Here is a 13,552-nt window from a genome sequence, read left to right on the forward strand (position 1 = left end):
TCTTATCCTCCTCAGCACAGCACAGGATTCTTCCAAATTGTGGTCAACAAGTACATGGTGAGAAGGACACAGCTGGAACCCTGGGCCCAAACAAACAGTATCTTCAGCTGAGAGCTAAACAACAGAGACATTTGAGGGTCAACAGCAGCTTGTTGACCCATAAAGTCTGGAAATTCTTGGTGTAGTGTGCCAGGCAGAAGAGAAATACCACTCACATTGCCAGCATGGTATACCTATGTATCCCATGTTGGAGGAGAAGCTCACACAGCTGAGCAGCATAGCTGCTCAAGGTCCTGCCATGCCCCTTGGCATTCTGGTAGAACTCTTCCCTTTGAAAGCCCTCTGCTGTTTTCACTAAAGAAGAAAGTAGGTAGTCCGCATGACCCAAGGCATATAATCTCCTGCCATCTGGGATCATGCACTTGATATTTATTAGACTTTGTTGATCTGTTTGAAGACACCAGATAAACCAGAGCTTTCCATGAGGCACAAGTCATGCTGGTAAGCTCCACCAGCCACCCTCAAAGCATAGGAAAAAGGCTGAAGTCTCTTGGCCATGCATAGCTGCAGGCACACAAGTGCAGTGAGGTGCAAAGACTTTTATTGGGCTGCAGGCACAAGGAGATACAAGCATGTTTTAAAGGTCTTAAGGCAAAGAGCCTCAGAAACGCCATGCTCCCTGTTATTCCTGGTGCCATGGCCAAGCGCTAAGCCTCTCGGAGAAGAGGCAGGCACAACAAATGAGCTGTGCTAAAAAACACACATAGAAAGGGTGTTCCTTAGCAAACCCTCCTCCACCTGGGAATCTCTAAGTTACTGTGCCAGGTTTGCTGTATTCCACCATGTAATACTACATCCTCTTTTCTAACACACTGGAAAAACAGGAGAAGAAACCACATTTTCAACTGTGAGTTTCCACCTTCTTAAAATAGCCCCACTTACTCCTTTGTTTTCCATTTAGCACAAACTCACTGACTTCAGAAATACAGAGTATTCTCTGTGAGCAACAGTGTCAGCTATAGGTATTTAGGCTGACAATCTCTTTATGTTAATGCTGATTTGTATGGTTACTTAAGGTGCGTATTTTAGCTCTCCTGTGCGCATTACATACTTCAATTCTATCTTCAAACGCTAATCTCTTGTAACCTATGTAAATAAGTATTCAGACTCTGCTGTGTGGGTGATTAAACAGTTATAAATATGAATAAGCTCTAAATAATTGGGTTGTATTTTAATTAATTTTAAATAAAATTAGCACACATTTTACAGTTTGAAAGGTGCTGTATTTCCTAAGTTGGAGAGACATCTATTTCTCTCCTGCTACCTCATTTACATACATCTGATTTACAATGACGTGTGAAGCAGTGGGAAACAAAGCCCCCTCAACGTATCTCCTTAACCTCAAGCAGACAGGGAGCACCACCACCAGTGGCTGAGCCTTGCTGCCAATGCAGAGACCACTTCTGCCAAAGCTGAAGCCTGTATGTGCGTTGGTTTTAGACCAATGATACCAAAGGAAAATTTGTCTCTTGCTTTAATAGAGGGAAAGACAAATCACCCTTTGCCAATGTTGTTGTCAGTGATGTTAACTGGCTTCAAAGAAGCCAACGCTCTAGCACCGAATCTGCTCTGAGGCTGCCAACTCCTTCCAGAGTCAACAGGTGAAAACAGCTGTCAGGCCCATTCAAACAGTTGTGGCTATCTCTCTGTCCCAAGGCCCTTCCCTTGAGCCTATCGAACCCTGTTCTAGGCTGAAAGCTTCCAGCCCTGTTAAAATTCATCTAGAAAACTATTTTAAAAAATCGAAATCCGAAGTTACCTTTCCAATGCCAGGGTTGTCCTTGATTTTGGACACGGCTCTCAGAAGGCATGGTGGTGCTGGGGGAGGACAGAGCTGCAGGATGCCACTAAAGTTAGTAGCATAAATAGAGAAGTCGTGTGTGTGTGGCAGGGGCGGATGGTATTTCTTTCTCTTCGAAGACAGGTTAAGCTTCTGTGCTGCTCTGTATAAAAGTAATAGCAAGAAAGGACAATGTTACTAGGTGTTAATGGGAATCTGGACCAGACAAACAGATGCTCATTGTCATCACTGCCTGCTTAACAAATCAAGTCATTGCATTCTAATCTGATTTCATAAGGACAAACCATCAGGAGACTAATAGAAGGAAATATGGGTAGAAAAATTACTGGCAAAATATTCAGTTAATTTCTCCCCCAACAGAGTTCCAATTATAATCTAACTTTCCCCTCTTTCCCCCAACAGCTTGACAGCTGAATCCTAAAATGCTAAAATCTCACTGTCGTAATAAAAAGCTGAAATAATCCCCTTGTCACTGGCAGGGCCAGATGGACTTTGCTGGTGATAATATTATGGAAGTAGTTCTTTGTACTCTACAAGTTACTCAAGGCAGGGAATAACACTCCAACTCATCTGAGCTCAAGATCCTCTCTTGTTGGCTGCACTGAAAATCCTTAGATAACAGAGAATTTCCTTCAAGACAGATTGGTTTTTCCTCCTCAATTCCATTCTTTCACATTAAAAGGGAAAGCTATTAGAAAGACGTGCTTTAATGTGCCGAATGATAATGATCCTGCTTTTGAAATGCAGAATTTCAAAACATAGAAGATGAAGGAAAAATTAAAACATACAGTTAAAATTGTAACATTCTTCCTTGTGAATAAGAACAGGACCATAATCAGTTTTTTTGCTATTCCCCTTCAGCAACACCAAACAGTATAGCAAGAAACAAAAACAGAAACTCGACTCTACATCAAAACCCCCATGGGAAAAATCACCTTGCAGAGTTAAGTAGGACAAATATATGTATTAGCGAGCACACGCTGGGCTACTGGGGGTGGCAGTGAGGGTGAAATCTCAGCTCTGTCAAAGCCAAGGAGAGCTTTGGCACCTGAATAAGACTTGTGTGATCTGACCCTGAGACTGTCAGTAGATAGCCCACCCTCAGATACATATTGTAAAAGCAGCCAACATGCTATCTTCATTACTTTGAATGACTGTTAAGCCAGCAAAAATGCGAAGTGTCACACTGCCAGCATCTGTGGGTGACCTGAGACCATGCCACTGATACCAACAGGTCTTCTGGTCCACGCTTGCCATATAAAGGCCTGTGACTTTGGACAAACTAGTTTACAAATATGTGACGACAAAAAGTCCTTGATACAAGGGCTACTTTGTATTTTTATCATGCCTTTCAGCCCAAGATCTCCAAGTACTTTTCAGTGAGAATGAGCTGGCACTAGCATCTGTGAAGTATTATAAGCAACAGACATATGGAGAAACTAAGGCAGTGCTTTGCTGTCATACCTAATGCATGGTAAATCTAGACCCCTAATGCTGTCACAAATCCAGTGATCTGGCAGCCTCAGACTGAGTGAGCTCAGTAAGCTGATCAGAGAAGGAAACTCTTCCTTTGGTTATATTTATGGTAGGTTAGAAGCAAAAATGAACACTGAGAGCAGGAGGACTGCACAGTTTCCTCCAGCAGCACTACTTGCTTCAAATGAGTTACAGTACAAGGAACTGGTCCTGTCTGAGAGCAAAATTACGCACTTGGGGCAAGATTAGACAGCTAGTCAGTACGAGGGGCAGGGCTCTCAATACAAATCTCCAGAATTCCCAGTCCTGTGCTCTACATCCCCAAATGTGTGTGCTAAACTCCTGGACCTTTTTCCATCAACTTCTAGAGATGCAGACCCCCTACGTGCTTCCTTCTCCCCCTACAAACACTTCAGTATTTAGAAAAAGACAAAGACTTGTGTGATGAAAAAATAAGGCTGTAGTTCCAAACTCAGAGGGAGACAAAAGCCACTGCCTTGTGAGGGACAAGTTGGACTCTTGCCTCTGAGGAAAAAAGCAGCTTTTGACTCCTGCCGCATCCTGAAACCAGCAGGAACTGGAAAGCAACAGCAAAGCAAAACACTGCAAGGATGGGTTTATACAGAACCTCAGGGTTTTGGTGGCAATGAGAACTGATTTAACTGCCTAAATCTCAAATCCCCTTGCTAATACCTCATTCAATATGAAAACATATGCCTGAAATAGGACACCAGGCAAACAGTTGCACAACTTCTCTATGGTTGCAGCTGCATTAGAACTGTAATGCCTCCCAAATTATATGCAGCTTTATTGTGCAGAAAAGAGTCTCTACCTGTTGGTACTCTCATTGTGGAACTCAAGACAGTCATTACCTTCTATCTCCAAGTACCAATTAACAATTGTGGTTATTATTTAATCATCTTGTTGATTAATATGAAAGATAATGTTTATTTCCTTGTTTACATGCTATGATCCCTTGCTGAAACAATAAAAATTCCTCAAGAGAATGTTTTCAAAGTGCAATCAAGATATACATTAAATCCTGATGAAATAATTATTCCTTCAATAGGTCTGGCTGAAGGAGCTCCTCTGGGAAACATATGTGAAAGAGAATGAGATACAAAGGACAAATTTACTCAGGAATTGTGTATTCAAGCACCTAACTAAGTATTAACACTCAATGAGTAAATGCACCCAAAAAGGCCAAGCTAAGCGAAGTATATAAACAAATAAACAGAAAATTCAGCCCTTTTAAAGCCTAGCATCTCTCAAAATAGCTCAGTAACACAGTTTTGGACCATTTCAAAAAGCAGATACCAAATCCATTACTACTTGTCTTAACTTCCCCACCAAGACAGAACAACTTTCAAAGTGATTCATTTCCAACAGTATGCACACGCTTTCTGCATCTCCACTGTTCAAAGGACAGTGCCATATGCTAGCTAAAGCAATTAACTGCTATAGTGCTGATAAATCCTCTTCCTATGAGTCTGGAGTGTCACGATTTTACTAAGAAATTTGGCAAAGGGACTGCTGATGTCCATGCAAGATAACAGGAAACTGAAAAAGCAGAGGAACCGGAGTAGCTGTTGTAGAAAATAATCAGTGCTTCGATGGGCAACAGGCCAACTGCACTAATAATGATGTATGCGGTTCACATTTAAAAAGCATCTCTTCTCAGGTAGCAGTGCACAAAGCTTAATTACAACCTCTTTGTGTTTGAATGCAAGAATTACTTTGCCCGACATTAAAATGAGGTTGTTTCTGGAACAAGACAGACATCTTGTACCAGCAGGATCAAACAGCTTGTTGGGTTTGGTTTTGGTTTTGGTTTTTCTAAAGAAAGGAAAAGTTAAGGATCTAATGGAAAGAATAGGGCAATTTTGGTACAACGGAACATCACTATCAAACGATAGACTCTGAATGTGAATGTAAGTTACTTACTCTCCTATAAAAAGCAGAGTCAGTTCTTTAACTGCTACAAAAGCCAGCTGGGCAGCAGTCTTCATATGCTTTGCTTGGGCTCCTGGACTGGTCCAGGCAAAGAGCATCACATAAGGACTCATCAATCCTTACGCACTTCTTGCAGCACCAGCAATATACTTGGTGGCATCCCAGCCAAGTACTCATTAGGCCAAAATATAGGCCAGGCTGGTTTGGACATGGGCCCAACTAAATTAAACAAAATCCAAGTTCATAAAACTCCTTACTTCAGTAAAATTCATGCGAGTATGTATTTACAGGGAGCCAGTTCTGAGACACTCCAGAGTGCTGGATTTTCTGCAGTCCTTATCCAACAACCCATTAGTGAATTTACACCTAAGTTTCCAGTACTTTTTTTCCCTCGTATTCCTTTTCTCAGGTGGAATTTGTCTCATGAAGACAGGGAAGGCAAAGCTCTCGTAAACGGGGCCCTTTTTGCCTAGCGCCAGAAAGACAGAAGTTGGGCTCATACCAGATCACTTTCTGTGGGAGCCTAATTAGGTGCCATGCCTATTTCCTGATTTGCTTCTTTTTCTCAAATTTAATCTTGCACAGGAGGCCCTCAAATCCATCTTCGGCACCACAGTGGCCGTCTGACCTTCTCCAATATCAACTTCTGTTTCCTCACAGGGAAAATTACGACCTCTAGGGAATATGATGCAAAACTTAAGTGTTACAGTCATTTGTTTTTCTAGGCATTTTCCAAGCATTTTGTCACAGCTTTGACACAGATGTATGCTTTCCACCTACCTTCGCTTTCCCCATTCAACCTCCACCAAGCACTCTTCTACAAAACATTCTTGCAAGGGAAACCAAGCTCCACTCTTATGCCTCTCTTCCAATTAAAGCATGAGAGACACCCGTGTATATTATTTTACCTCTAGCTGTGAGATCTACTGTCTGCGTTTTGCTTAACTCTTCCCATCTTTAATAGAAGATGTCTTTTAAGATGCTCTAGAGAGTTCTTTTCTCATAGCTCGGTGTCACGGTAGAAAATAAAACTAATATATGGCTCATGCAGGGGCACTCAAATATCAAATGACAAGGGACAGTCTCTAACCTGCTCTTTCCCCCACACAATTTACAGATTACTAGCTTTTCTGCCATGCATGGATGAGACCAGTGAGGAAAAGCATGGCCAGATCAATTACACAATGCTCCGCATCTAGGGAATAAGACTGTGCAACAACAGTAGCTACAAAGCCTGCCCATTAAAAGAACCATACATTTTTTTTATTTTACATTCTGACTATGTGGTTAACATGACATTTCAGATACTCTGATATACAGCAAGCTGCTTCTAGCTTACTTTCACTGTACACGTTCTGCACATTAAAGCTGTGAAAATAAACAGCACAATTTAAATCCCTAAAGAACAGTGTTCCTTCTGGGCATAATTTTTCCACAAAAAAGAAAACTAGATTTGAAACTTTTATAACTATGCAAAATTATAAAATTTTTGCTTAACACTTTGTGGAATTTATTAAGCTTCAGAAGGAAGAGTGATGTGAAATATACTCTGGAACACATACTAGAAATGGGTCAACTGAGAGAGATTTAATTGACATGGTAGGTTTACAGACAAACGGCCACAAATCAGAAATAGAACTGGGAGTCCTGCTTCCCATTATTAAGCTCCACTGGCAAAAATAGTAAAAGAAAACTTCTGCACATTCATTTTAGCATGACTCATTACATATTAACAGTTTTAGTGTTATTAGCCAGCCTTATCTTTCAGAGATCACTGTCATTATTCATATTGTGAGAATGCTTAAGGGCTTCACGGAGAGGGTCAAGGCCAAAGAATTGTACAGTCCAAGCCTTAAATATCCTGAATTTTGGAGTTTACTCAAGAGTACACTTACTCAAGAGTTTTGGTTTGACCTTGACAGCCATCACGGGAGCAATTTTTCTTCTGATTCTGAACCCGCTGCAGATTTACACTGATTTACACTGAGACACAGTGTAACACAGATTTACACTGAGAATCAATCTACTCTAAAGCAAGACTCTTCCAAACGTTCCCAGTTCCCAGACCAACAAGGCATCACTCCTCCACCACATAACCAATATCCCAAGCCTTTCCCACTGCAAACTAGCTCCAAAGGAAGCAGTGGGAAAGTCACAGTCTGTCATTGTATCTGCAGTTCCAGTTATTGTTTCCTTAATTACTCGTCAATACAGACAACAAATAGACGGATGTCCTACAATACACCCTCCAGCACTCTGTCCTGAGCCTTCCGCAACTCACAGCATAAACTTGGTTGGCATTATTAGTTTTATTATTGCTGTTACTGTTTGATTTGTGGTTCTAAAATTAGAAAAGTAGCACAATGAAACAGTGCAGTTGCTACCCAAAAGCCCAAGCAAACTTAAAAATAAACAAGGTATCTGTTTCCACTAACAGCATTTGATTTGGAAAATAAAATCTCATTCAGAAAGAGCCATTTTTAACCACAAAAATGAGAATGCCTAAATCTGTCATGAAGGTTTGGAAAGGACAGGCACCATCTGTATTCCTACAATAAATTTTTTCCAAGGAGTCACTTACAAAGTATACGTTAGACTTTGAGGTTATGGTCTGTTCTTCCCCCTAGAACAAGCTTACTGGGTTCCGGTGATGCACATATAGCTTCAGGAGGCTTTCCTCACGTTAGTACTATTACACAAGTACAGCACCAAACCTTTGTTTGCTTAGCTGTCCCAGCAATGCTGGGGAGAAGCACTGCCAGGAAGATCAAACAATTAATGTTCCTTATTTCAGTGGTTCAGCTTCCTCAATAAATAATTAGTTTGTCTGGATCACAATGCACAGCCTCAAACAATAGCATTTTTATAATGGGTGATGGTAATAAAGTTTCAATAGAAAACCATTATTCTGAAACATTCCAAAATGTCAAGCCACATCTAATGTTGTGGGGATATTACCAAGGCAACATTATGAGAGAAAGTATCTCCAGTATGAGATAAAGTTCATACCTTGCCTCTTGCATATAGCATACTCTTGCAATTCAGGCTTGAATTTCAGCCTCTCACTTTGAGTGACCTCTTAATTTTCTCTTACTATCTCTTATTAAAATCAGCAAGGCAGAAATAAAAATCAGCTATATTGACATATTAAGACTCACAGCTGGTCAGAGAAGACAGGTCCAGAAGGGATTTTAAGAGGTTATCTACATTTTCCCAATGCTCTGTGGTAGGATGAACTTTACCTAACGCATTCCAAAAAAAATATTTGTCCAACTTGTTCTTAGAAACCTCCAGTGAAAGCAAGCCTCCCAAGGCAATCAATTCCAGTTTTTAACTATCCTTACTGTTAGAAAATTCATACCTCATGGCTCTCGTAAGTCTGCCTTGCTGGAATTTATGCTCCTTCTTTTCCCCCACCTCCCCAGCAGACATGCAGAGGACCTTACTTCCTTCTGCTGCAGCAGCTGTTATCTGTATGAAGACCACTACCGCACCTCAGTCTTCTCTTTTACAAATGAAAAAGACCCGATCCTTCCAACCTTACCTCACAGGTCAAGTTTCCTTGATTTCTGACCATCCTTGTTGCTCTCCCTCTACTCTATTCAGATCGTCATAAAATACAGAATTCAGGCTTAATGCATCAGTGAGCAATAGTCAAGACTCACCCGAATTCAGGCACCACACAGAAAGACCAGGCAAAGCCATTTGGGATAAACTCAAATAGATTTCTGGAATATGACAAGTTAAAGCAAACCTGCAGGCTACCCCTGACATCAGAAGAGCTTCCTCATGCTGTACAGACCCAAGAGCTGATCCCTCCTCTCAGCTACACATTATTATTTAAACAGAAGCAACCAACCAAGTCCATTTTCAAGCATTCGATTGATTTGCATACATTTCCAAGAAGGAATTTTCAACAGCTCTTCTCCGTAATTGTTCCCCAGGTTTAAGAAACACCAAAGGGCAGATCTTCACAAGCGCCACCTGTTACACTCCAACTATTTTTTCCACTTTCCCAAACCAGCGGTTTCTGAGGTCGCCGCTACAAAATTGTCGTGAGTGATGTCAGCTCCATATTCTCCTCAGCTTGCAGATTTAAGACACTTTTCTGGCCAAAGAACATTGCTTCAGCAGCCAGGACCAGGGTTCAGGAACTGACTTTTTTATATATACACCAGAATAACAGCTAGTCACCGCAGCCTACCACATACCATTTCCAGCTCTGTTCACTAATGATGTTAAACAAAGCAAGAGCAGATGAACATATTGCTGTACTTCCATACTTGCTGTTTACAATTGTACCATATGACAAACTGCTGAAAACCTGTGTAGGTTATCTTTATGTAAGCAAGGCTGTCAACACCTAATATAGAAATATGTCAGTTCCCGGGCTGCACACAGCATAGCTAGCTATGTATTGAAAATACAGCTACCTGAATGCCAGCAATATTTCCTCGCTCTGTTTCATGAACTAACTGAGCTAAAGCAGGCAGAACCACATCAATCTAAGCATGCTCCTTAGGCAAAAATGCTGGACTTCTTTGCCAGTGAGCCATAGACTCATGAAACAGTAAGGTTGGGGAAAATAAAATTCTAGTCTCATTTGTATTCTATCAAGAAAAAGTAATAAAGACATTTTTAAAACTACAAAGTAATGAAACAGAAACAACGGTGCTAACTAGCCCTTCATTATTAAAGTAATTACTTAAACAGATCACTTAAAATTTTGCCCTGCAATATCAGCTCCCGGTATACAGAAAGAAGCCAGTATCAAAATGACTTACCAGGCAATAAATTATTTTTGTTACAAAGGATATTACACTCCATGCTATTCATCAAAAACAATCTGGTATGAAAAGCAAAAGCATTCTGCTCATTCAGGCTGCTCCAGGGAAGAAACAGGCATGTTTGTGAGTGGAAAGGATGAGAGAGAAGATGCAGGAGATGGCTAACAAGGGGTTCATCTGAAGCCCAAGGTTCAGGCAAACATTAGACGGGAAAGAGGGGGACAGAACGAGGGGGTTATTTTCACATTCCCAGTCACATATAGCAGTCTGAATACAAGTTAGCATCTGTGACTGTAAAGCCTCCTTTACCATAAAAGCTCTGGGGTGGGTTATGTTTTCAGGTTACCTTCCTTTGCCCCAACACTCCATCCCCACAGACATACCTTTCTCATCACCTCCAGTTCCCTCAGTTCCACATTTTAGTGCACTCTAGAAATCCACAGAGGATCCATCCCTGCTTCAGCCGGGTTTTATTTCAGATGCTTAGTCAAAGGCTTGACACCTATACTGCCAAGCAAATAACTTCTCAGGGGGGCATTTACTTATTCCTACTGTTAGCGAGTTAAATGGTCACTGACAGCATTAAATGATGCAGTGGAAATCACCCAGGTACAGAAGTCATATGCCCACACAATGAGTATTTTTGAACAGGGGGGACACACATGGGCTTCTTAAAGCCCAGCGTTCCTGTGATTTATTTAACTGACATCAGTTCTGAAACGATACTTCTCAGAGGTATAATGGGCTGAAATTGCAGCACCATTTAAAATAGCACTTAGCAGGAAAATGTGAGATGCACGTTCTTCCATCACTGCAGACAGAGAGCTTTGACTACTTCTGACACAAAGATGCTAACTTCAAATTTCAGCAGAAATAACAACTCCTGAAGACCTGCTTGAGAGACATTATCAAAGAAGATTCTGAAGCTTGCCCTGGACTCCCAAGTAGCTTCACTAATAACATTTAGATTAGATTCATTTTATGCTGATTAACTTCCACTGAGTCATTTCCTCACAGTAGAAACTCCACAGGGCAGTGCTTCTTCAAAGTGAGCTCCACCACTGAGGATACGAAAAGCCCAACAAAGCAGAAAGTAACCCCAAGAGCATCACTCAGTGATGACGAGCAAAGCAGCACTAGCTAATGCTGAGTGAGGTACTGGCTAAGCTCTATGAAATGTTCTGCCAAAAGAAACATCTTCCATTCTCCAGCAGGAAGGATGAGGGAAGTTTTAGAAAGGCAAAATTCACTGCTATTTCACAGAGAATTTAAAAGTACCTTGAGAGTAACCCTGCAGTTGATCAAGCACTGCAGCTATACTGCTGGTGCATTATTTTGGCTTGACATTTCATTTTTGTTATAAATGTCTTATTTTGCCACTAGCACAAGCAAGCAAAGCGGTCTAGCTCAGAATAGAGACAGTGTCACTTGAAAGTCCATCTGCCCTGCAAACTGCGTCCTGCACCCAGTAAACTGAGTTAGAGTGACTGCAAGTCAGCCATGAGAACTAAATATTCAATTAACTATCAGTCTGATTTTACTCTTTTGCCTGCTAAGTCTGTCTGTCTCAACGAAGTATTAAAATAGTTAAATACGTTACTGGAAGAGTCTGAAAGTCATTAATAAAGTTGCAAAACAGGTGCAAACTGTCAAATTACATCCCTGCAGGAAAGTCACCATTATCATTTTACCTATGGAATGCTCTGTTCCCACTGCAGCAAAACCACCAGTGCAGCTGCCACTGCCACCGAGCTGAGGAGCCCCAAATATCGGAGTCAGAACAAGCACTGGTGTTCAGGAGTCCAGGAATCAAAAAAGCAGGCAGACTGGGAGGGCTGAGGTGGGGGTAAGGCGAGAGAAGTGCTCCTCTTGACAAGCTAGGAAGGGCAGAAAGAAGGGAAAAAGCCAAAGGGAAAAAGACACTCTGGTAGCTAGACAACAGTGAGATTCCATATATTCAGGAAAACAGAATAAGCAGGTGCAGGTGCATTCAGCTATGGATGAATGAGAAAATATAGAAAGGATCATATGAAAAATCCTTAAATTAAGGGAGAATATACCAAGTTTAGGAAAGCAGAGGATCATAGAGAGGACAAAGTAAGAAGAAATATCTGCATGACTCCAGTCAAGATTATCCATAAATACTTCAGACTTTTCCCTAGTTTAAAATCCCTTCCACTAACCACCGTTTACCCCCACAAATAAATTCAAACTTGGGCACAGATTCTTCCCTCCGACATATCTGTGAGCACACCTGTTTTAAATTATTCTGCTTTGCTCTTCCTCCTGGGCATCATGAACGTCTCAGAATATAGAGCTAATCCAAGACCCAACTGCTGCAACAGCAGTCTGCACTGATCCACCTAGAGCTGCTCAAAAAGTCACCATGTCTCCGGGGGTGGGGGGGTGCCTCTGGTGCTCCAGAACCTTCTATATTATCCATGAAGGTACTTGGGGCTGACAAAAATCAGAGGCAGCCTCACATGATAAAGATCTTTAAGGCATCTGGCCAGCAGGAAACACTGCAAGTGTCGTCTTATACCCCAATTCTGCTTTTGCTATGAAACTGGAGTAAAGACTTAGAACATCCTCTCTAAAATCCCAGCCTCACTGTGAGGTTCCCACATCACTAGATCTGTTTTTTCCCCTCTTTCACTGTCTCCTCCTTTTTCTATTTCCTGCCAATCTGGTTGGCACCAGGCTCCCTCCCTCCTTGCTTCATTTTGCCACCTCCAGCGGAGCCCAACCTGCTCCCACACAACCCCTGTGGCCCATGGTATCCAGGTAAGGATCCTCCTTCCAAACATCTCCCTGACACTGATGCCTTGCACGATCTCTCCTTGGTTCGTATCATGATCCCTAACCGTCTACATTGGGGAGCTTTGCTTTCCGAGACAAATGACTCCTGGATGCCCAACGCCGCTTCATCTGGTCACCACCACCCTCGCTTTCTCAGCCAATTCCCTTAGGCTCTCTCAAATCCTCACCGCTGGCTCTCCACCATGGCTAATGATTCAGTGCCTCCCCCCTCTAATTAAATAGCCATATCCTGATCACAGATCTTTTGGCCTTTGGGACATTTTTCATGCTTTCAGCAGTGCTCTAACTCAGCAGTGCCGATGTCCAAAACTCTGCCTTCCCTCTCCTCTCAGCTATTCCAATTTCTTTACCTCCTCCCTTTGCTGAACTACAGCTCTGTGTCTCATCTCTGTTTGCCCCGTCAGTCTCATAGTCATCACGGATGAGCTCTTCATAGCAGGGAGCCTGGCTTACCGTTTGCTGATAAAGCACTGCGTAAATGCATGATGTAGTATTAGCAATGATACCAGTAATGATGTTCTGCTCTTAAACATGCTGTCCTGGGAGTCATTTCTGTTTCCAAGAACAAAGCCTACTAAATTCAGGCTTATCTTCTAATTTATCCTCCTTACGGGCTAATGCGAAATGGGATATACCTAAAGCATACACTGTTCTG

General features: G+C 41.8%; 1 protein-coding gene across 1 annotated transcript in view; it reads right to left on the reverse strand.

Moving 5' to 3' along the window:
- The window catches only part of KIF26A (kinesin family member 26A), a 67,186-nt gene that overhangs the window by 28,948 nt on the left and 24,686 nt on the right, over window positions 1–13,552 (reverse strand). The window contains exon 4 of the mRNA XM_009584618.1: window positions 1,820–2,003. Within this exon, the coding sequence (XP_009582913.1) occupies window positions 1,820–2,003 (184 nt within the window). The remainder of the gene's footprint in view (window positions 1–1,819; window positions 2,004–13,552) is intronic.

Source organism: Fulmarus glacialis, unplaced genomic scaffold, assembly GCF_000690835.1.
Source record: "Fulmarus glacialis isolate BGI_N327 unplaced genomic scaffold, ASM69083v1 scaffold6458, whole genome shotgun sequence".
NCBI lineage: Eukaryota > Metazoa > Chordata > Aves > Procellariiformes > Procellariidae > Fulmarus > Fulmarus glacialis.